The sequence below is a fragment of the Cottoperca gobio genome, chromosome 15 (genome assembly GCF_900634415.1).
Source record: "Cottoperca gobio chromosome 15, fCotGob3.1, whole genome shotgun sequence".
NCBI lineage: Eukaryota > Metazoa > Chordata > Actinopteri > Perciformes > Bovichtidae > Cottoperca > Cottoperca gobio.
In genome coordinates this window covers 24,057,067-24,078,979 of record NC_041369.1, presented here as the reverse complement: position 1 = coordinate 24,078,979, position 21,913 = coordinate 24,057,067, and the positions used below count along the sequence as shown (strand labels likewise).

At 40.5% G+C, this 21,913-nt stretch overlaps 3 protein-coding genes across 3 annotated transcripts in view; 1 reads left to right on the top strand and 2 right to left on the bottom strand.

Annotated features, from left to right (window-relative positions):
• LOC115019849 (high-affinity choline transporter 1-like) overlaps nucleotides 1-21,913 on the bottom strand; it is a 70,565-nt gene that overhangs the window by 22,168 nt on the left and 26,484 nt on the right.
• Nucleotides 1,641-4,775, bottom strand: LOC115019847 (cytochrome c oxidase assembly protein COX20, mitochondrial-like). The gene is made up of 4 exons (XM_029449502.1): nucleotides 4,617-4,775; nucleotides 3,615-3,729; nucleotides 2,666-2,729; nucleotides 1,641-2,521 (listed from the first exon to the last, which is right to left on the bottom strand). The coding sequence occupies exons 1-4, from the start codon at nucleotides 4,740-4,742 to the stop codon at nucleotides 2,377-2,379; spliced, it is 450 nt and encodes a 149-aa protein (XP_029305362.1). The 5' UTR covers nucleotides 4,743-4,775; the 3' UTR covers nucleotides 1,641-2,376.
• Nucleotides 3,103-9,409, top strand: LOC115019844 (gonadotropin subunit beta-2-like). The gene is made up of 6 exons (XM_029449500.1): nucleotides 3,103-3,766; nucleotides 4,178-4,255; nucleotides 6,227-6,349; nucleotides 6,972-7,066; nucleotides 8,458-8,576; nucleotides 9,111-9,409. Exons 3-6 carry the CDS (start codon nucleotides 6,255-6,257, stop codon nucleotides 9,342-9,344), a joined length of 543 nt encoding a protein of 180 aa, XP_029305360.1. The 5' UTR covers nucleotides 3,103-3,766; nucleotides 4,178-4,255; nucleotides 6,227-6,254; the 3' UTR covers nucleotides 9,345-9,409.

Below are 21,913 nucleotides of genomic sequence, written 5' to 3'. Positions count from 1 at the left end.
GCAGGACATGGTGCAGGATATGGTGCAGGACATCAGGACATAGTACGGACATGGTGCAGGATATGTTGCAGGGGGTACATCAGGACATTGGTTGCAGGACACAGGAACATGGTGCAGGACATCAGGGACATGCGGGGCAGGGAACATGGTGGGGAATGGGAAGGACATCAGGACATGATTTGCGGGACATGGTGGAGGACACAGGACATGGTGCAGGATATCGGTGCAGGACATCAGGAATAGTACAGGGAAATGGTGCAGGATATGTTGCAGGACATCAGGAACATTGGTGCAGGACCTTCAGGACATGGTCAGGAACATAAGGAAATGGTGAGGACAGTTGGAGGACAATGGTGCAGGGACATCAGGACATTGATGCAGGACCATGGTGGAGGACATCAGGACATGGTGCAGGATATGGTGCAGGAACTGGTGGAGGACATCAGGACATGGTGCAGGTATGGTGCAGGACATGGTGGAGGAATCAGGAATGGTGCAGGTATGTGCGGAATCAGTACATAGTACCTGACTGGTGCAGGAAATGGTTGTGCAGGAACATGGTGCAGGACATGGTGCCAGGACATGGTGGAGGGACATGGTGGATGACATTGGTGAGGATTATGGGGAGGACATGGGCAGGACATGGTGTTGAGGACATGGGCAGATTGGTGCAGACATTGGTGGAGGACATGGTGGAGGACGTAGTGCAGGACATAACGCTGGACATGGTGGAGGACGTAGTGCAGGACATGGTGCAGGAAATGGTGCAGGACATGGTGGAGGACATCAGAACATGGTGGAGGATGTAGTGCAGGACATAGTGCAGGACATGGTGGAGGACATGGTGCAGGACATGGTGGAGGACATCAGAACATGGTGGAGGACGTAGTGCAGGACATAGTGCAGGACATGGTGGAGGACATCAGGACATGGTGGAGGACATCAGGACATGGTGGAGGACGTAGTGCAGGACATAACGCAGGACATGGTGGAGGACATAGTGCAGGACATGGTGCAGGACATCAGGACATGGTGGAGGACATCAGGACATGGTGGAGGACGTAGGGCAGGACATAACGCAGGACATGGTGGAGGACATAGTGCAGGACATGGTGCAGGACATCAGGACATGGTGGAGGACATCAGGACATGGTGGAGGACGTAGGGCAGGACATAACGCAGGACATGGTGGAGGACATGGTGCAGGACATCAGGACATGGTGGAGGACATCAGGACATGGTGGAGGACGTAGTGCAGGACATAACGCAGGACAAGGTGGAGGACATGTTGCAGGACATGGAGGGTGGGGGTTCAGTGGAACAACCAGAGGACGGATGTAGTGACACCTGCTGGTCGAAGTGAGACATTTAGTGGACACGTGTATTCAGACTGACTCGGTGTAATATCACTTTATACTCCTGGATCTTTAAATTACAACACAGTAATAGTTGTTGACACATTATAACAGGAACATTAACACTTTAACGTTTAGCAGCACAACTGTCAGGAGAATCGTTATAGAGAGTTTGACGTGAGATGATTTCCTACCCGAGTCTCGCTGAAGGAAACTTCACGTTGCTTCTGATTTGTAATTTTCCGTCCTCTAAAACAGGACTGCACACGTTTAATGAGGCAAGTATCAAGTAGAATCATTTATTCTTTCTAACTATATGAAGCAAATGTAATATTGTTACAAAGCTGCCAAAGATACAGATTTCAGTTACACACTTACTTAATGATTATTTGAGGACATTAAAAGGTGGACAATCTGAATAAGTGTTTAAACTTCAGCACATGACGAAACATACCATGATGCGCACGCACACACACACACGCACACACACTGAATTTAAATCCCTGAACACAGAAATCTGCTGCTTTGTCTTTTGTGGGTTAAAACCTCCAGCACATTACACATTAGGCCACGCCCAATCCGTGATGTCACAGCAGGTGTTTGACATGGACAGATGACATCCTGTTGGCCTCCAGAGTAAGGGGTTAGGTGGGCCTGTGTTAGTTCTGTGGACTTTCTTTACTGGTCGATTAGTTGCAGAACAAACTGCTTCAAACAAACAAGAACGGAAACACAGCTTGTCATTCATCACAGGGTTTGAAGGAGGGAAATGCAATGGATACATTTGCTTTTTAAATTTAGGGGTGAAACATCATTCAGAAAATATCTCGGAACAGCTTCAGTTATTTGCTGCGTCACTGGAACACTGCAGTTTTAGTTCCTTCCATCATTTGTGGAGCTGAGAAGTTCCCCGCTGAAGTCAGTCTTTTGAAAACAGTGTATGTTGAGCCTTTGAAGCCCCCGACAGCGTCCTCTCTTCTCCTCCCAGTTCTTACAGCGGCAGGATTACAAGCGTCGGAGGTCACGAGGGCCCCGGGGGAGTTTCTGCTCCAGGTTTGATTGTGGGGTCGAGAGCGGTCCCCTCGTACACGACCTTGTTCTTGATGCCATCCTGGATCATCCTCTGCTGCACACGAAGCTTAGCGTTGTTCATCCTGCAGTACAACCTGGAGGGAGACACAGCAGGGTTCATGTTACAAACAGAAGAGGAAGCTGCGGTAAGAACGTACCTGGGTGTTTGTAGAGGACACAATAGTTTCTTTCAATCAGAAGAAAGACGAGGAGAGAGTGATGTCAACATTAAGACCTACCAGGACCCAACGGTGGTGAGCATGAAGCCTGCAAATCCCACGTCAAAAGACCTCTTCACCCGACCTGCAGACAACAGGACAGACTGCTGCTGAGAGCTGAAGGGGTCAACTTAGAATAATAACAATAATAATAATGACTTCAAACTAAACACAAGGGAAGAGGAGACATTGGAACTTGATGCAACTTACTTTTTATTATCTATTGAGCTGCTGACTGTCTTCTATCAAATACTTAAAGTGTCCATCTCAGTTTCTAAAAGGTAAATCTTTAAATCATTCACTTTAATATGATATTAAAAGCAGAACTTCTCCATATTTGAGGCTGAAAACGGCATTTTCTGGCATGAAAACAATAACTAACGATTAATCAATTTGTAGAACAGTTGGTGATGTTTCTGTGAATGTTTTTAGTCCAGAAATAAATCTCTTTTCAAAAGTTTGAATTTCTCTCTAAAATGTGCTAAAGTCCAGACGTAAGACTTTTTCTGCAACAAATTATTTGACATTCCACATTTAACATTCTTTCAGATCTACATATTTCTTAATACTTTTAAAATACAAAGAAACAGAAAGAAATCATCTGTTAAATGAATAAAATCCAGATATTTGCCAAATTGCGTACTTCCCTTTTGTCATCCGGCTTTAAGTGAGTCACTGTAGAATATCTGATCAACGTTTCATGGGAGGTGCTCAGCTCTCATATTTAGGTTGTAGCAACAAAAAAGTCACATATCAATAAGAACTCCCCCTTAGTTTATTACATGATGGACAGACTGTACATGGAGATGGTGATCAACCAACCAATTCATTCTCAAAACCCAGTTCTGGCTGGATGGCTTGTTTAAGATTCTATTTGAAAAACTAATCACATAAAATAATCACTAAATGAGAAAAGAAAACACACACACACACACTCACACACACACAGACGGACTCAAATAAGACTCACTCGTGGCTATAAAGTGCAGCAGGCCCGCAGCCAGTGAGCCCCCGGCTCCGTGCAGGACGGCTTCTCTGGCACACGGAGTGTTCTGGACATCTAGAATCCCCAGCAGCCTGAAACCCTGAAGCCCAGACAAGACAAAGAGACAGAAGCAGACTGTAAATGTGACTTCTTTTTCCTTAATACATTAAGTTTACAAAGACTCGTATCATCTGTATCCATTTATTTTACACATGACATAACCATGTTATGGGATTTATTGTTTATATGTATACGTATAATGGTATTGTCTAGGCTACATGAAACACTGTGTGTATGTTGTCCAGGGAGAAGCCAAAGCAATGTGAATAGAAAGGTTTTGATGGCATTTAAATGTGCATAACAATAAGACATTTAGATCTCTTGAATTGCGACACTTGATGTATTGTCATAGCTGCATACTATGACTTAAGATGTTAACACATTCATTATAACTGTATATTTGTATTATTGTATTATAACCTGTTTACACTATATGCTTCAATTACACCTGGCAAAACTCCTTTTAATAAAGTAAACGTTTGCAACAGGATGGAAGTAGTTTGTTGAAATCCAGTGCTGTTTGGTGAATAATCTGCAAGCCGAATTTTCCCACAAGAATGTTTTAGGTAAGTGTCTTACTCACCAAGTTTCTTTAAGAACGTTTCGTCTCCGGGCCCAATGTTTCCTTTAATTAACAAATATTTGAATGGAATTTGGTTTGACTAAATCACTTCTGCTTGGTAGCTAGCTGGCTCTAAAGTACTGGCCTAACGTTAATGTAGCCTAATAGCTCGGTTTAGCTACGATACTTGAATTTACCACATGTTCATTTAAGATCATTTACAGTTAATTTATTGTACATGAGTACCTGGGAGAACTGTATGATTGAGGCTATCCGTTTCTAAACATTAACCGCTGTTGTTGACCTTCTAAAAACGCCTCTCTCATTTAAAATGCTTACAAAGTGCAGTTACAGGAGTGGCTGACCTTGTTCTTGCTCTCCTGCTCTTCTCCTGCCATTGCACCACTGTGCTTGTCTTCTTGTGTAAAGTTTACACTGAATTTACCTCGAGAAAAACTGTCATGTAACAAACCATATTGGTTTCCGCGCATGCGCTGTATCTACGAGATTGGTCCGTCCGCTGTTAATCGCCGACTAGAAATGAGCAAACGTCAAATGTATAGTTCCGGATTTTAATGGTTCGTCTAAAACTTTTATCTTTTGAAAAAAGAAACTATTTAAAAGGAAAAGAAAATAGTTAGGATTATGCTTACTATTTGGCAATAACGCATTTGTGTATGTATGTGTGTGTGTGTGTGTGTGTGTGTGTGTGTGTGTGTGTGTGTGTGTGTGTGTGTGTGTGTGTGTGTGTGTGTGTGTGTGTGTGTGTGTGTGTTTGTGGTTCCTATTTATTTAGTTTTTTGGTGTTATTTAATTATTATGAAATTATTATTTCATTTTTATTTGTTTTTTTTAGTTGTGCAAACCACATTTCCACTCTGGGATCTACCAAGTTTTACACAGTGATCCAGACAATAGATGTGGGAAAGAAACAGCCAATGTCATTTGAAATCCTGAGGTTACATTTTGGATGTCTGATAAGTTGTCGCAAACACGGAAACTGAAACATACTGTATCATCTTAATCTATTAAAAACAACAACCTTCATTGTCTGAATGACAGGAACAAAGATACAAATGAAGCACGGAGGAAGTCAGCGTGTCACAGTGATCCCACACTGATAAAACAGGATTATGTCACCGGCAGCAGCAGATTATACCTGACAACCAAACTCTGACCACACATTAAGGTTTCCACAACAGGCTCTTCTGACAAATACAATAATAGTTTATAGCAGTCCGTAGGTTATAGATTCAAACTGGAGATTTAAATACACTTTTTGAAAGCTAATGTTCCATTGTACAATAATGTTAGACAAATATGGAACATCAAAACAGCAGAGTCCACACAACAAAAGGGCCTTTTTGTTTTTGAACCGTTGAGCGCATGCACCTGAGACAGCATTCCTGACCATGTGTTGAACTATAAAGTTCAAGTTGTCATACTGGAGTTAAACCAGGAGTCCTAACCATGAGACCATATGGTGGAAAAATATTTACTGTAAGTACATCAGCATCAGATCCATTATTATGATGGACATGGACACTTTTATATTACATTATAAATGTCATTTTGCAGACATTCTGCTTTGCCCCTTTTCTGTGTAATAAGATACTGAGCATGAGCAGTTCTCAGTGTCTTACCCATAAAGACACTATAATTAAATCTAGGTTTCATTTAACAAAGAGGGATAAAGTGCCACACTGTTAGACACACACCAATTACTGCTAACAATACGCAGGTAGTGTGAAAGGAACTGGTCGAGCAGCAGCACAAACAACCTTTACATACAGAGAACATATCAGTAATCCTTTATTTTGTCCCACAGCGGGGACATTTACAGACATGAACCTACGACTGCTCCTTCTAATACTATATAATCCTGGCAGAGTAACAGGATGTAAAAGTGATCGGAGAGACTAATCCCCCGGTTAAATCAAGATTAAAACTCTACCATGTTCCCATCTTTTAACAGAAACTGGTAACCAGGGTTGACATCCAATATGAACATGTTTTTCCCTGGACACCAGCGTCCTCGGTGCCGTATAAAGACTGAAGAGGACACTCGGCTCAGCACACAGCTGGAGACGCAAGAGAGGTGAGACACCAACAACCACCATGTATTCAATGTGTTTTTTGTATTTGATTTAAATGTGGATAAAGTGCTGTAAATAATTTCAGTAAATAATATTGCCTGTGTCATAAAACTCTTTTTTTCTGATTATGATGTTATGATGAACAACTGAGGTCAAGAAATATCTCTAATAGAAAAGCAGGTATTAGAATAAGATATATAAAGTTTACATAAATGACTTTATTAGTGGAGACGTTGAACAATATCACCATGATACTTCCCAGTTCATTACTTTAACTGAGACAATTCTTTTTTGTATTACAAGTTTCCAAAATGTTATGTTTAAATATGCAATAAGCTCGTTTTTGGTGAATAAATCTACAGTTACAAATGGACAAAGTTAGTAGAACAAACCCCTTAATGTCTATTTTAAATGTTCTCTTTTCACTAGTCTGAAAGAAGTTTTGTTCGGGAAGAAAAATATCCCAAAACTCCCAAAAAGAACCAGTGCATAAGAAATGTTTTGTCTCGCTATAAAAATACTTTATTGATGCTTTATCTTTTTACTTTTACAAGAAGCCACGAAGACTGCAGTTATTAATGTAATGCAACCGTCATTAATCGACTCACCTTTAACTTCCTGCAGGATCATGGCTGTACAGGTCAGGAGAGCGACGTTCCCCTTGATGTTGAGTTTGTTTTTGGGAGCCTCATCTTACATTTGGCCCCTGGCTCCTGCAGGTAACTTAGACAAGTTTTAATTATATATATATATATATATATATATATATATATATATATTATATCGATCTGAGTTTTTATTTCCAAATTACAGAAACATTTCACTGTTAAAAATCAGCTTGTTTTTACTGGAAAGGAAGTTCTGCAGAGAGTTCACTGTGTAATCTGTGAGGAAATCTGTCTTTAAAAGTCAAATTCAGTTGTTTCTGTTCTCTGAATCCTCGAGACCAAAGGGGGGGGGGGACCTTTTTCCTATCAAGGGCCATTCTTTTTTTACAACATCCTTCGAGGACCGTACTAATTATTGAACTCATAACCTCTGTAAAATTAATTTCACTTTTCTTTTATGCTGTGCATAAAAGCAACTTTTGTATCCTGTATCTTCTGTTTTATCAGAAATCCTTTATTAGTCCCACAACGGGGAAATGTTTCTCGTCACAGCAGAAGAACACATGAAGTAAAAAGGCAGTACACAATAATTAAATAGAATAAAACATAATATAAGTACCAAGTGATATAAATAAAGTGAGTATTGCACATGGCAGTGATAACTGCACAGCAGTGGTGCAACAGTCTGTTCTTGGTGGGGGGGTCTACCTCTCTATCTGTCCATGTTTGTATGTTCCGCTCTGCAGAGAGCTGCTTGTTGGGTCAAACTCCACCGAAGAGCGTTAACTTTATCCAAACACTCGTCCTCTCAGCTCGTGCAGTTCGGCATGTCTCGTGCAGTAATGACGCTCAAGATTATTTTTCATCATCACAAACTAGACACACTGGCCTTTAACTTCCACATAGAAATAATCGTTCGTCCATTTCTCCTGGAAAGTGCGACATTCCGCGTCCAGCTTTCTCTGTTTCACACTCGCCATGCTGCGTTCACTGACGTCAATAGTCTCGTTTAAAATTGAAGTTTTTGACATGACGTGACCACGTGATGACACGTTCCGCTCGTGTTGTGTTCAAGGACCCTGACCTTGGCCAGGAAAAACAGTCAGTCGGCCCGGAGGCCGGAGGTTCCCAACCCCTGCTCAAGATCCACCTTTATGTTCATGGTTAAGTTGGATAAAGTCATTTAGCAAGTAGTTAGGAAGTGGAGGTTTACGCAAAAATTGAAGTTTTGGTTTTGATAAAAGAAAAGCAAATATAATAAACTAACTTTAATAAAATGCAGGGGAATATGGAATATGGTTATACTTTTCTCTAAATGTGAAGTACATAGCTTTGTCTGAATGAGTAGATCAGTACATAATACACACAAAGAGGAAGTGACACTTCAGTGATGAGCAATGTGATGACACAGCTGTTAGCACAGATGTTTCCCATCTGGCCAGAAAACAAAGAGTTACAGTATGTGACTAGTTGTTCTTAACTGCAACATCCTCCATCACCAGCGTCCTTCCAGCTGCCGCCCTGCCAGCTCATTAACCAGACGGTGTCTCTGGAAAAGGAAGGCTGTCCCAAGTGTCACCAAGTGGAAACAACCATCTGCAGTGGTCACTGCATCACCAAGGTATGGTGGGAAAAGTTCAAAGATTTGACTTATATTCCAAATATCAAAGTGAGCTATTTGCTTAATGCACTGAACGTTAATGCAACCTAAATGTAACTCTTAGATTTATTCGTTTGAATCCAGTTCAAGACAGCTTTGTGTGTCAACATGTGGGAGACATTGTGAGAAATGTGAGGTGCAATAATTTAATCTTTTATTGAATTTGAATAGTTATAATCCACATCCTACATTTTTAAACCCACAACATTGTATGTGCAATTAAAATACAGTATGTGTATATTTGCAAATTTGCTTTGTATGTTTATGGAAAGGACTTTGGTTTGTGGACAGTGAAATGTTTGTGGCTTATTGTAAGATAAGTATTAAAGTACAATAAAAACCTCCATAGCATGCACAACATCAGGACCCTGAAACCAAAGGAGCTACATGGAATAAATCTTAATCTTTCATTTGACCTTTACATTCCTAATTAACAGCACTGTGGCGTTGTTCTTGGGTGAATGAACACACCGTGTCATATTTGCTTCCCTGCAGGACCCGGTCATCAAGTTACCGTTCAACTACGTGTACCAGCACGTGTGCACGTACCAGGACTTACACTACAAGACATTTGAGCTTCCTGACTGTCCTTCCGGCGTGGACCCGACCGTCACCTACCCCGTGGCTTTGAGCTGCCACTGCGGCCGCTGCACCATGGACACATCTGACTGCACCTTCGAGAGCCTGCAGCCCAACTTCTGCATGAATGACGTACCCTTCTACTACTAGTCTCACGTGCAGCAATAGCAGCATAAAGACGAAGCTGTGTAAATAAAGATTGTTTCATTTATCAATTGTGTTTTTTATTTCCTGTGCAATTACACTAGAAACAAACCCACATTGAACATTTCTTGGATTTTCCGTAAAGATGAAGGCAGTTACTAAACCTGAGGTTTCCAGCACGCGCCGCTCTAATGTGTGTTACATCACACAACACATCTAAGACCTGATCTCTCTTTGAGGACATGGTGTGTGTGTGTTTTAATGAAACAGTGTTAAAACAGATTACGTTTATTATTGGGGTTATAAATTAAGTGCATTGAGTTTTTCTGTAATAAATTGCAGAATTGTAGAAGTAACTGCACAGTGAAAATTAAGACGGCTGTTTTGGTGATTTGCAGTTGAAAAGCTTCGTAGATTATTACAGTACGGTTTAGTTAAATTTGAGCATTTTCAACAGCATTTCACTGATGTGTGCATGCCTATTACACCTGCATCAAACAGGAATACAATAAAGTTTAGTCAAACATTAAGTATTAACACAAATATCAAACCAAACATTGTTTATGTAGCGTCTTACACTTAACAATGGTTGACCATAAGACACATAAATATAGATAATCAAGGGATTTAAGGGACATTAAGTATACTTCTTAGCCTTGTCACAAACTGTCCCGTTGTCATTCATGTTACGTGTTTGTTACCTGCCTGCGGTGCCTGTCGTGCCTGTCGTGCCTGTCAGACACAGAAGCCCCTCACCACATCCCACCACAAGATGGCAGACTGAGGCAGAGCCCGATGATGGACCCCAGGTGTCCAACCCCCTCTCGATATGGGAAACCAGGTGACATTTATTCCCACTTTGATGCTGCAGTTTTCAAACTCCTCTCTGAATACACAAACAAGAATGCAGCCAAAAGCCTGGAGAGAGGGAGACAGTTCATCTGGACTGAAATAACTCCAGAAGAAATGAAGAAGTCCACAGGCATGTTGCTGTACATGTCAATGTTGGACCTGCACAAAGATGAGCAACTTTTGGTGTAAGCAAACCATTTTCAATGTGTCATTCCCTGCCACTGTCATGTCCCCAGACTGTACAGGACAGTTCATGGCCATTTGATCTAATCTTCATATGAGTGACCCAGAGAAAACAGGAGCAACAGGAACAGTCACTGGCAGTACCACCAAGACCTCTGCATGTGAAGGTACACTCAGAGAGGAGAGAATTACCCTGTGTGGGGAAAAACGCCTGGACATATTTTCCATTTTATGGCCTGTTTTTGCAGATGTAAGAGTAAAAGACTCAAAACCTTTACTGGATATAGTTGTATACATTTCAAACTTCAAATGTAACATGTTAAATCTCTTATTCATGTACAATTGCAATGATTTTTGTTCACTAAACCACTAAACTCAAATTCCGCTTTTGTGTTTCTCTTCATTTTAAACTGTTATTACACTCTCATAACATGCAACAAATTGTAAATGACTGCCAGATATGGAAAGGTCCAGGTATTGTTGGAAAATGGGCAAAAGCATTTACTCACAGGACATTTTCTCACCTTTTTATAGTCAAAATAAGCAAAAAAGTCCAGGCGAAAATGTTGAGGCTTTTTAGGCTTAGGTGTTAAAGGGTTAAAGGCTCACTTTTGGTTATAATCTTCGTCTAATTCGCTGCATTTGGGTCCTCCCCTGTCCTGAACCGTGACACAAACTGGCTCAGTAGATGTGACAAGGTGGGAGTCCACCATAGATATAAACAACACATTCTAATTCATTCAAACTAAAGTTAGCTAACAAACAAGTCGTAGTGGAACAACATCAGCAATGGAAGCATTGCATGGATGTGCACGATGTTGATGCCCACTTGCAGCCATAGAAGTAATCAACATCCTGGTGATCTCAAATGTGCACATTTATTCCCTTGATTGCATTTGGGGCATTTGGGTCACTGTGTTCTGGTCTTTGTATTTCATTTCATGCATTTCATCAAATAAAACTATCTGAATTCATTTTATTACTTATGTTTAAAAATGTAATTCTAATACTTTTCTTTGCATTAAAAGCACTTTGAATTAACTGTGCGATGTGATCAGCTGTTGCGTAATACCTGCTCTGAATCACTTCCTAAAAATCTGCCTCGCACTAAAACACTAAAAGTACTTAGTCATTCAAAAAGTTTAGATTTCGTTGTATAAAAAATAACAAACACAGTTTTGATTGACATACTTTAATTGTAATTAAAAAGTAAACAACTAAATTAATATATGTAGGAGAAGAAAAAACAAAGTAAAAAGTCCAAAAGACTCTTTCTGTGTTAAACTTACACAAAACAATCACAATAAAGGAACAAGACAGCGCACAGCTATAATGCTAATATTTCATTTGCTTCTGTGATTAAAAGACAATAATAAAAGACGTACAGCTAGCAAACCAATAAAAACATATTTCATTAACATTTGTTGAAGCATCAAAGTAAAGCAGAGCAAGTTTCCCAAAACATTTCCAAAGCAACCAGAACGTGAGGACAAGGCTTGTGTATCTACAGTTATGTGAGTTATCAAATCATTCTCACTCCCAACTCGTCAAATACAAACGTCTCGGTCAGTTTGCACACGTCAGGACGGCGTGTCAGTCTCCGCACGTGTGTCTTTTCAAAATAAAATTCCAACGTACGTTTTCTTCCACTTTAAAGTTGACTTGGTTAGATTTACGCAACAAAACTCTTTGGTTAGGCTTCGGAAGAGATTAGCATTTGGGTTGACGGTCTAAAATAAATGAACGCGTTAAAAATATTAACGCAGATTAATCACGCTCCTAGATGCCCCTGACTTTTGTTCCGCCAGCATCCCCCCCCCCCCCCCCTCCCCGTCACAACTCACTTTTCAAATTGACAGGTGCTCTTTTATTACAAGTTTGTTACACATTTCAAGTGTTGGTATTTGAAGAGTTGGGATTGAGATGACAGTCTTGTTTCTATCCTTTCTATTCGACTGCATATCTCCTTGTATTTTCTCTGACTGTGCACATCACTCATACTGCTGAACTGCTGCTATCATTGCTGTCCATTCTGCAACAACACACAGAGGCCAGCAGCTTGTCTATGGTCCCTTTCCTCATGAGAACATACAGAGCTAAGTCTGCGAGAGGACTCAACCGAAGAAGCAAAGAAGACAGGTGGGTGAAGGTAATGTCACATTTGATTCCATCTGCCAACAACCAAATGATGTAGGGCAGGAACAGCAGCGTGTAAATAAGAAGCACAAGGACCAACATTCCTACAATTCGTCGTTTTTCGTCAGCGGGGACTGAGATGGAAGCGGACAGGGCTCTGAGGGTCCCACTGAGGAAGAATATGAGTAGTGGGAGGGGAAGGAGGAAAAAGGCAGCGGCGATTGGACTTTGGTCATATGGAATAGAGACGGCCAAGGACGTGAAGAGACAGACAACTGGAAGGACCCAAATCACAACACAGACCACCACAGAGATCTTGATGCTTCGTCTGAAGCGGTACCACAGTGGGTGGGCGATAACTAAATACCTGTAATACAAGAGAGACACAGCTTCAGAATCTTTAGTGATATAACGGTCACAGAAGTACTGCACACATTCTGCATAGACAGACAGCTACCTTTCCAGACCGATAGACACCATGAAGCAAACACTGGCCACCAGACCAGAGTAGTAAATAAGATTTGAGGTGATAAATGTCACCAATGTCTGCACAGGTCGCACCACCAAGACGATCATGCAGCAGAGCTGAATGAGGTCGGAAATGAGAAGGTTCATGACGAAGATCGGAGCAACATGATCCTTTTGCACCTGCAGGAAGACATCGGTAGAAGAAAAGAAAGCAGCTGTAAACATGTTCTGACCCATGATCTGCAGGGTCCAATCAGCTTCATGCACATTTTAATTATAGACTGAATTAGTACCGTGAATGTAGAGGTCAATAAAACACATCATCCCAGCCCCCTGACACCACATCAAGATCTTACACAGACAGATACAGAGAAGAGCAGCCAGAGAGCACAGACCTCCAACATCCTTACCAATCATTTTGAGCAAAGATGTTCGCATTACCTTTTGAGTGAAGTCATATTAGATTAGTCCAATGTGTCAAGAAGGGCTAACATGCTAGCATCTGATCCGCTGAAAGGGAGGAGGCTAAAGTTTTCATGCCGAGTACACCCGGACCCTCAAATTAATATGAAGCCTATGCAATTGGTACATACCAGAAAATAAACAGCAAAGATGGCCGTGAGGGTCAAAGGAAGGCCGATACAAATGATTATGCACGTCACTACATATGAGATGAATCCACTATATTCGTAGTTGCTGGAAGGTGTCCAGTCATAGTCATCAGAGATGTTCCAGAAGTCTCGCTGTTAATGTCAAAACAGTATAAGTCCATGTAGGAACTTTCCATTCTTCAGAGTGAAAGCCTGTTTATGAGATCAGATTGTAGAAGTTAGCATGTTGTTTAATATTTACCGAAGATTGTTATGGTATCAAACATTTCCAATATTTGTTACATTATCTGCTAATAATATGCAATCAAATGATACAGTTTCACATAGTGCAACATGTTCTGGTGAAGCAGGGGCGGAGCCTGACGTTCACGCACCATTAGAGATGTTAGATGTTAGAAACATGACAGTTGAAAAGGATAAACCATGATGCTGCAGAGCCCGTTTAGTGTCTAACTTTTCTATAACTTTCTTCATCACTGAGTCTAAAACACAACAAATGTTGAGGATGATCATTTTCTCTCCTGACCTCTACAAAGAGGCAAAATATGTCTGTTACAGTTTTAAGTTACATAACATTGGTTGGGTAGGAATTTAGTGCATTACTTTTAAACCTTTTGGTATACTATACTGGAGTAAAGATTACAGAATCAATGTTTATTAATGCCCCTGGTGCTCATGGGAGGTCTGTACTGCAGTCACAGAACATCGTCCAGTGTTTCAGGCATTTAAAGTAATGTTTAATATTACCCGTCTTGAGTTGCATAACATACCATCAATAATCATATTTACAACACACACCGCTCTTTTGCATATCTCTGCAAACTGCAAATATAAATACCTCTCAGTGGATTAATATTTGCACATAATCTAAAGTAATTACACAACAGTTAATATACTAACAATAATAACAATAAGAATAAGAATAATGACAAGCAAGTTCTAGATATCTGGACTCCTTTCCTAATATGTCTAAAGAGTAGTACTACATTTTATTTAATTGCTTTCATTAAAAATACTTATTTTCCCCATGTTTTTTAAAAACCCAAATGAAATAAAACATCAGGGGTTTAAACACAGTAGTCTGTGCACCTGCGGGCTGCTTGTTAAATGCTGCATATTTATTTGCATGACTGTTGCAGTTCTTTATCCTTTTTCTTTTAAACTATATAATATAATGGAGCAAAATGTACCTTTGAAAGCTACAACACACGACCTGGATGAGTTCCTGACAGCAAGGAGATGTCTTGTCCTCTACAATCAAACAGTTTAGAATAAATATGATTACATGCAGTGGGTTGATGATAATCTTCACTTCCTCTTTTAAAGGAAGAAAGAAAAAATGAGTAAGGCCTAAATATGCATTAGCGTGTGAGGGACTGGGGCAGATAAAACTCCACGTTAAGTCCGTATGTTTAAGGTTTTCGATTTCGATTTATGTGAAATCTAATCTTGCTGCTCAGGTCATCCTCTCCAAATCTGCTATTAAGCATTTGGAAATCCTAGCACTAAGCATTGATTTATCTGGCGATCTGCTTTTAAACTGTTGTTGGTTGCTATAGGCCCCCTTCTGCTCCCAATGCCACATTATTCTCGCTAATGCAGATTTTATCTCAACTACATTGTAAGGAAATCATCCTGGTAGGTGATTTTTACTTATTTTTACTTTGTCTGTCTCTTAACTTTACACAAGTCATTGAAAGTCCCACACATCTTAACACCAGGTGTCTAAAAATATCATCTCTTATCGATCTTTTAATTACTAATAAGCCCCATAAATAAATTGCAACCAGGGTCTTTGCTAATGACCTAAGTGACAACTGTTTAGTTGGTGCTATTCGGGATACCAAAATCCCCCGTACTAAGCCCTGTGTTGTCCTGAAAATAAATCTTAAGCACTTTATAAAGCAAGCCTTTTTTCATGACTTAGTTCATTTTAAATGGGATCGTCTTTTATTATTATAAAACATCAGGGTTTTAAACACAGTAGTCTGTGCACCTGCAGGCTGCTTGTTAAATGCTGCATATTTATTTGCATGACTGTTGCAGTTTCTTTATCCTTTTTCTTTTAAACTATATAATATAATGGAGCAAAATGTACCTTTGAAAGCTGCAACACACGACCTGGATGAGTTCCTGACAGCAAGGAGATGTCTTGTCCTCTACAATCAAACAGTCTAGAATAAATATGATTACATGCAGTGGGTTGATGATAATCTTCACTTCCTCTTTTAAAGGAAGAAAGAAAAAATGAGTAAGGCCTAAATATGCATTAGCGTGTGAGGGACTGGGGCAGATAAAACTCCACGTTAAGTCCGTATGTTTAAGGTTTTCAGTTTTGAGTCAGCAGTAGTTGAGCTTGTTGCAGCTTTTAATACTTGAACATTAATATGCTCTTGTACATATCCAGAGCAGCCCCCCAGCTGAAAATGCTTTCCTGTGTGCATGAGATGGACTTCAGAAAGATTTGGGGGAGAAACTTTAAAGTCAGAGGTTCTTTAACAAATCTAAATCTGCTGTCGTTGTCTCCACACAGTGAGTAATGACACACAGTACTGTCAGAATCAGAAGTCCTTCATTAGTCCCACAACGGGGAGATTTACCTTGTTACAGCAAGAGAACAAGAAAGTAAAGTGGCGAGTACACAATAATTAAATAGAGTAAATGATCTAAATGATCTATGAACACAAAAGGCCTATTTCTCTCAAATATTGTTCACACAATTTTTATAATCTGTGTTAGTGAGCATGATTACTGCACAGGTGTGCCTTAGGCTGGTCACAATAAAAGGCCACTCTAACATGTGCAGTTTTATCTTGAACAGAGACATTTAGGCACTGAACAGGGGGGGTCAGAAATCCAGTCAGTATCTGGTGTGACCACCATATAGAGAAATTAACATTGAATTCACGGGCAACGGCTCTGCTGGACATTCCTGCAGTCAGCATGCCAATTGCACACTCCCTCAAATCCTGCAACATCTGTGGTTTTGTGCTGTGTGATGAAACTGCACATGTTAGAGTGAACCCACAGGGCCTAAAAACCTTTCTTTTCAAAAAAAGCCTTTCTGTAAAATAATAATAATAATAATAATAATAATAATAATAATAATAATAATAATAATAATAATAATAATAATAATAATACATTAGATTTGTATAGCGCTTTTCTAGAAACTCAAAGACACTTGAGAGAGTGAGTGACACAAAAATAAATATATAAACGAACAAACGAAAAAAAGAAGGGAGGATAAGGAGAAGAGACGGTCAGTGGCTAAAGGCCGTGTTGAGTCTTAAGTGATGATTTGAATGTGGTGAGTGAGGAGGAGTCTCTGATGGTTTGAGGATGGTCCAGAGGGTGGGAGCAGCAATGGAGAAGGCTCTATCTCCCCAGGATCTGAGCTTGGTCCGGATGGGGGGGGACAGGAGGTTAGCAGCAGCAGAGCGGAGGGTGGGGGTGTGTCTGTGGAGGTCAGTCAGGTAGTAGGGGGTCAGTTTATGAAGGGCTTTGTAGGTGATGAGGAGGATCTTGTACTGGATTCTCTGGGGGATGGGGAGCCAGTGGAGCTTGTAGAGGACGGGGTGATGTGGTCACGGATCCGGGAGTGGGTGAGAAGATGGGCAGCGGAGTGTGTTGGAGTTTATTGATGATTTTTGCGGGTGAGCCATAGAGGAGGCTGTTACAGTAGTCCAGATGGGAGGTGATGAAGGCATGGATGAGGATTTCTGCAGCTGTGGAGGAGAGGGATGGACGGAGACGGGCGATGTTTTTAAGATGGAAGAAGGCTCAAATAAGAGGGTTTGGTCAAAGATGATGCCAAGATTCCGGATGTGAGGGGAGCTGGAAACTGAGGAAACCGTCAATGTCGAGGGTGAGGTTATGGGTGCATTGTAGCGCCTTGAGATTGCTTTTAGCTAGGAAAGGCGCTTTACAAATATAATTCATTATTATAATTATTATTACATCTGACTAAACAGCCTTAAATAACTTAAAATGATTTAAGCTTGTATCAATCCTTATATGGATATTTATTTATTGTATAGTATGATGATGATACGATGAATTACTAAAATGAAGTATGGATTTAGTTTACTCTCAACCTCTGCAGTGAGGACATGTCAGCAGGTATTGACCTCTCTAATAAACACAACAAGCTGTAGTTCTCCAGTAAATGTCACTTACATTTCTGTATTATAAGAACTGGATAACGGCCTTAAAGATGGCGCCTAATCAGTCCAATGAAAATTGATCACATGGTGCATATGAGTTTCCTAGCAACCGGATTTACTTCCTGGTTATGCAGCCCACTGAACATGTGCAGTAGTGTTTCCCCCACTGGCCATAGACTTTACATTGTGGCGCGTCAAAGATTTTAAAATCACGTTTTACAAATATAAAACCTCTAGGGATCAAACATTGAGAAGAGAACAGTTATAATCAACCTTGTTTTATAAACCTTTTACAACCGTGCTCTATATGGGAACTGCTTTTCAGGTATCAGATTAGAATCTGAAAAGGAACAGAATCAATATATCTTAACACATGGTCAAAGATGTAAAAGCAATAACTTTAATATATGTTACAAACATCATAAAAACATTCAGTTAAAAGATCGAAAGCTGTCAAATTGCTAAACTGTCAATGAACAGATGACATCACTGATCCCCTGCAGCAGCTTCCTGCTTTTCTGTGTTTGCTATATGCTATATGCTATATCAGGGGTCGGGAACCTTTTTGGCTGGGAGAGCCATAAAAGCCAAATCTTTTTTAATGTATTTCCTTGAGAGCCATATATTTAATAATTTTTTTTAAGTATAACACGTCTCCGAGTACTAAAAGCAGTGTGTTTCATTGAACAGGTGTTCTTTTATTAAATAAACTAAACGCTTATGTTATTTATTTAATTTATGTGCACGTTTCAGTGTTTACTGCACAGGTGTCAAACTCAAGGCAATTATATCCGGTCCGCGAGAAAATATCAGATGTCTATCATAACTGGCCCACCGGTTTTGGTCATTAAATCAATGCATGGCACAACCACGGGAAAATACATATTTGAGGAAGTATCTAAATGTGTCAATGAAATGAAACTGCCCCGGATAAAACTGACGGGACTGACGACAGATGGAGCACCTGCGATGCGATGAAAAGAGCGGATTAGTGGGCAGGATGCGGGAGAAGATGCAGCTGACTGTGTATCACTGCATCATACACCAGGAAGCGCTGTGTTGTAAAGCGCTGGAGATGGAACAAGTAATAAGCACCGTGACACAGACAGAAAACTTTATGAGAGTCAATTTAAGTCTTTTCTGAACATGGCAGTGCGATGGCTGAGTCGAGGGAAAGTGCTGAATAGATTTTTCAAGTTGCGTGAGGAAATCTGTCAGTTTTTGGAACGCAAAGGGAAACACACCACAGATCTCTGGGACGAAAAGTGGCGATGTGAGCTGGCCTTTATGTGCGACATAACCAAGCATCTCATTGTTAAACCTGCAGCTTCAGGGCCGTGTGATCACGGACATGTATGATGCCAAGCTGCCTGTGGGAGACTCTGATGCAGCAAGGAAACTTTGGTCACTACGTGTTTGCAAACACTGACAAACCATCTCCACCGCTGTGTTCCCAACCGTGCATTCTGCTGATCAACTGAGCAACTTTGCTGACTTTGCAGCTCAGAAATTAAAATTGAACTGCTCAGCAATACGTTTGCATGTTCCATATATGTTTGTAGTGATGTTCTATTCAGCCTTTAAAAAAGGAGAAAAAAAGAACAGACAAGTTGGTAGCTAGCTTAGCAACATGTGCACCTGGTGGCAACCATGTCTTCAAACTCCTTGTAGACATAGGAGCCATCTTCTTCGAAGATCATGACACTCAGAGGGCTGTATTGGGAGAGAATGTTATGTTCCATATCTTTTTGCACTTTATCCAATATGTGTATCCTGCTCAATAAATGTGGACCGTGTTTGGCCCTCGACGTAGTCCCAGTTTTTAATGTTGGCCCTCTCTGTGATTGAGTTTGACACCCCTGGCTGCTTGCTTTGCGCAGTTTCTCCTCTGCTCAGTTTCGCGAAGGGCGGGGCGTCGCTGCTGACACACACATGTGCGAACACACCTACAGTCAGAGACAGGGCGGAGGAAAGGAGAGGGCAGAACTAAAGAAAAATTCCGCTGCTAAATGTTTTACTTTAAAATGACACAGTATAATTATTTATTACTTGTGTCACATTTAATGATTATCACATTTACTCGTCCACCTCAATCAAAATGTATTATTACACAACATGTATTTCTGCACAAATGTATAATGAGCACTATTTAGTTATGAATGTGAAGCACTGTAGGTTCTCTTCAAAGAGTTTCAGGTCTACCTCCATCTCGCCACAACAAGACGGCCCACCAAGGGGGATAACCGCGCCAACATGGACCAATGAGAGACGACGACACCCTTCTGTAGAGAATATAGCAAAATGTTTATGATGTTTTTGTACCACTTTCACTTTTACCAACAGACAGCTAACTGGCTCTTTAATGATTCGGACTGTGGACTTGGTGTGTGAAAGTGTCCTCGGCTGAGGGTATTTTTGAAATGCTGTCATTATCACTTTAAATAAATAAGTATATTGATCAACTAGAAGTTTACTGGATTTAATTGAAAGACAATCACAGCGCCCTTTGGGCCTCAAAACCCAACAATTACTAAAAATGTCAGCTCAAAATTGTCTGCGAGCCATATTGTGTCATCGAAAGAGTCCTATATGGATATGGCTCATAGGTTCCCGACCCCTGCGCTATATGGACACATATATTGAAGCGTTCGAGGAAAAATACCAAACTGAACAGTGGAACTCTCTATGGGAGGACGGCGGCAGAACCAGCAATAAATACACTTTATTATTCAAGCTCTGTCTGCCCCTTTTTGCCTCCCATGCCTCCAGCTGTTCACAAAAAGCACAAAAATTAAGCAAGCCGCTCTCAGAAGCGTCAGAAACTGAGACTTGCCAGGTGAACGACACGTTTCCTCGATACAGGGAAAAGCACCTGTCGCCCGTGGCACTCTGGGAACACACAGCGGACTGCTACCAGCTGGCTTTCAGTCCGCTTCTCATACGGTTACCACCGCAGACCCCTCTCGTAGCCTTCCGTTATTATGTCTTTAACAATACCTAATCAAACTCCCGCCCACTGGTCTCGTCTCTGTCCTGAAGAGATGGGCCACGGAGAAATTCTTTCAGCACCGGCTACGAGGAAATGGGGAGAGGGACGGGGATACGGGACCTCTTATATCAGTGGTTCTCAATCTTTCTTGGGTCAGTGCCCCCTTATCCATTATCCAAGTCCCTTACCGCCCCCCTCCCCCATCACATAAAATGTAGGCTAATTGTCTCCCCTGAATTTTAATGTTGATTATTATTCTGTTTGTTTTATTGTTAATTATTATTCTTAATATTTATATTAGATATTGATTATATTAATTTAGCATTTCAATTCTTATAATATTTTTCTTATTATTAGGCTGCTATATTATGTTATTATAAAAACTCAAATTCTCCAAGATTGAAGTTACATAATAACATTTCAAAATAATAATAAATATTATTTAAAAAATGTCTTGTTGTTTTTACCTTCAATTGCCTAATACACCATGTACCCAGGGAGCAAACAAATACATTTTATTCAGGAGTGTTAAACAAATGCAACGGTAAGAAGTTTGAGATTCAAACTTTATTCGGTGTCATAGACTGCAGCGGGTCAGACACCCGTTAAACACAGCAGCCTCAGAACTGCGAAACAATTTGCACTCTTAAATGTTCCAACAAAAAACGAGCACACAGGAACAAGTCTGAGGGCCCCCCCCCCCCAACGGTTCCTCCTGAAATTCAGTTTTTTATAGCTGTATATAGCGCCAAATCACAAGTCACTTTTCACATTGAACAGGTGCTCTTTTATTAAATAAACTAAACGCTGATGTTATTTATCTCATTTCTGTGCACCTTTCTGTGTCTACTTGTTGCTCGTTGCTTGTTGCTCATTGCTTTGCGCATTCACCTTCTCTCCGTTTCGCAAACACCTCCAGTCAGACACAGAGCGGAGGAAAGGAGAGGAGAGAACTTCAAAGTGCAATAAAGTAAAAAATCCAACACATTAATTATAAATGGAGCGACATCGACCCCAACGTTCAGAAACTCAGGCGAAAATATCCACGTTTTTTTTAAATGCACACAGCCTGAATCAGCACCAGTGATGCTGATGTTAGAGCTTTTTTTTTCAAGCAGCACTTTATCGCTCAGCAAAATAAAAATAAAAGTCTAAAAACACACATTAACT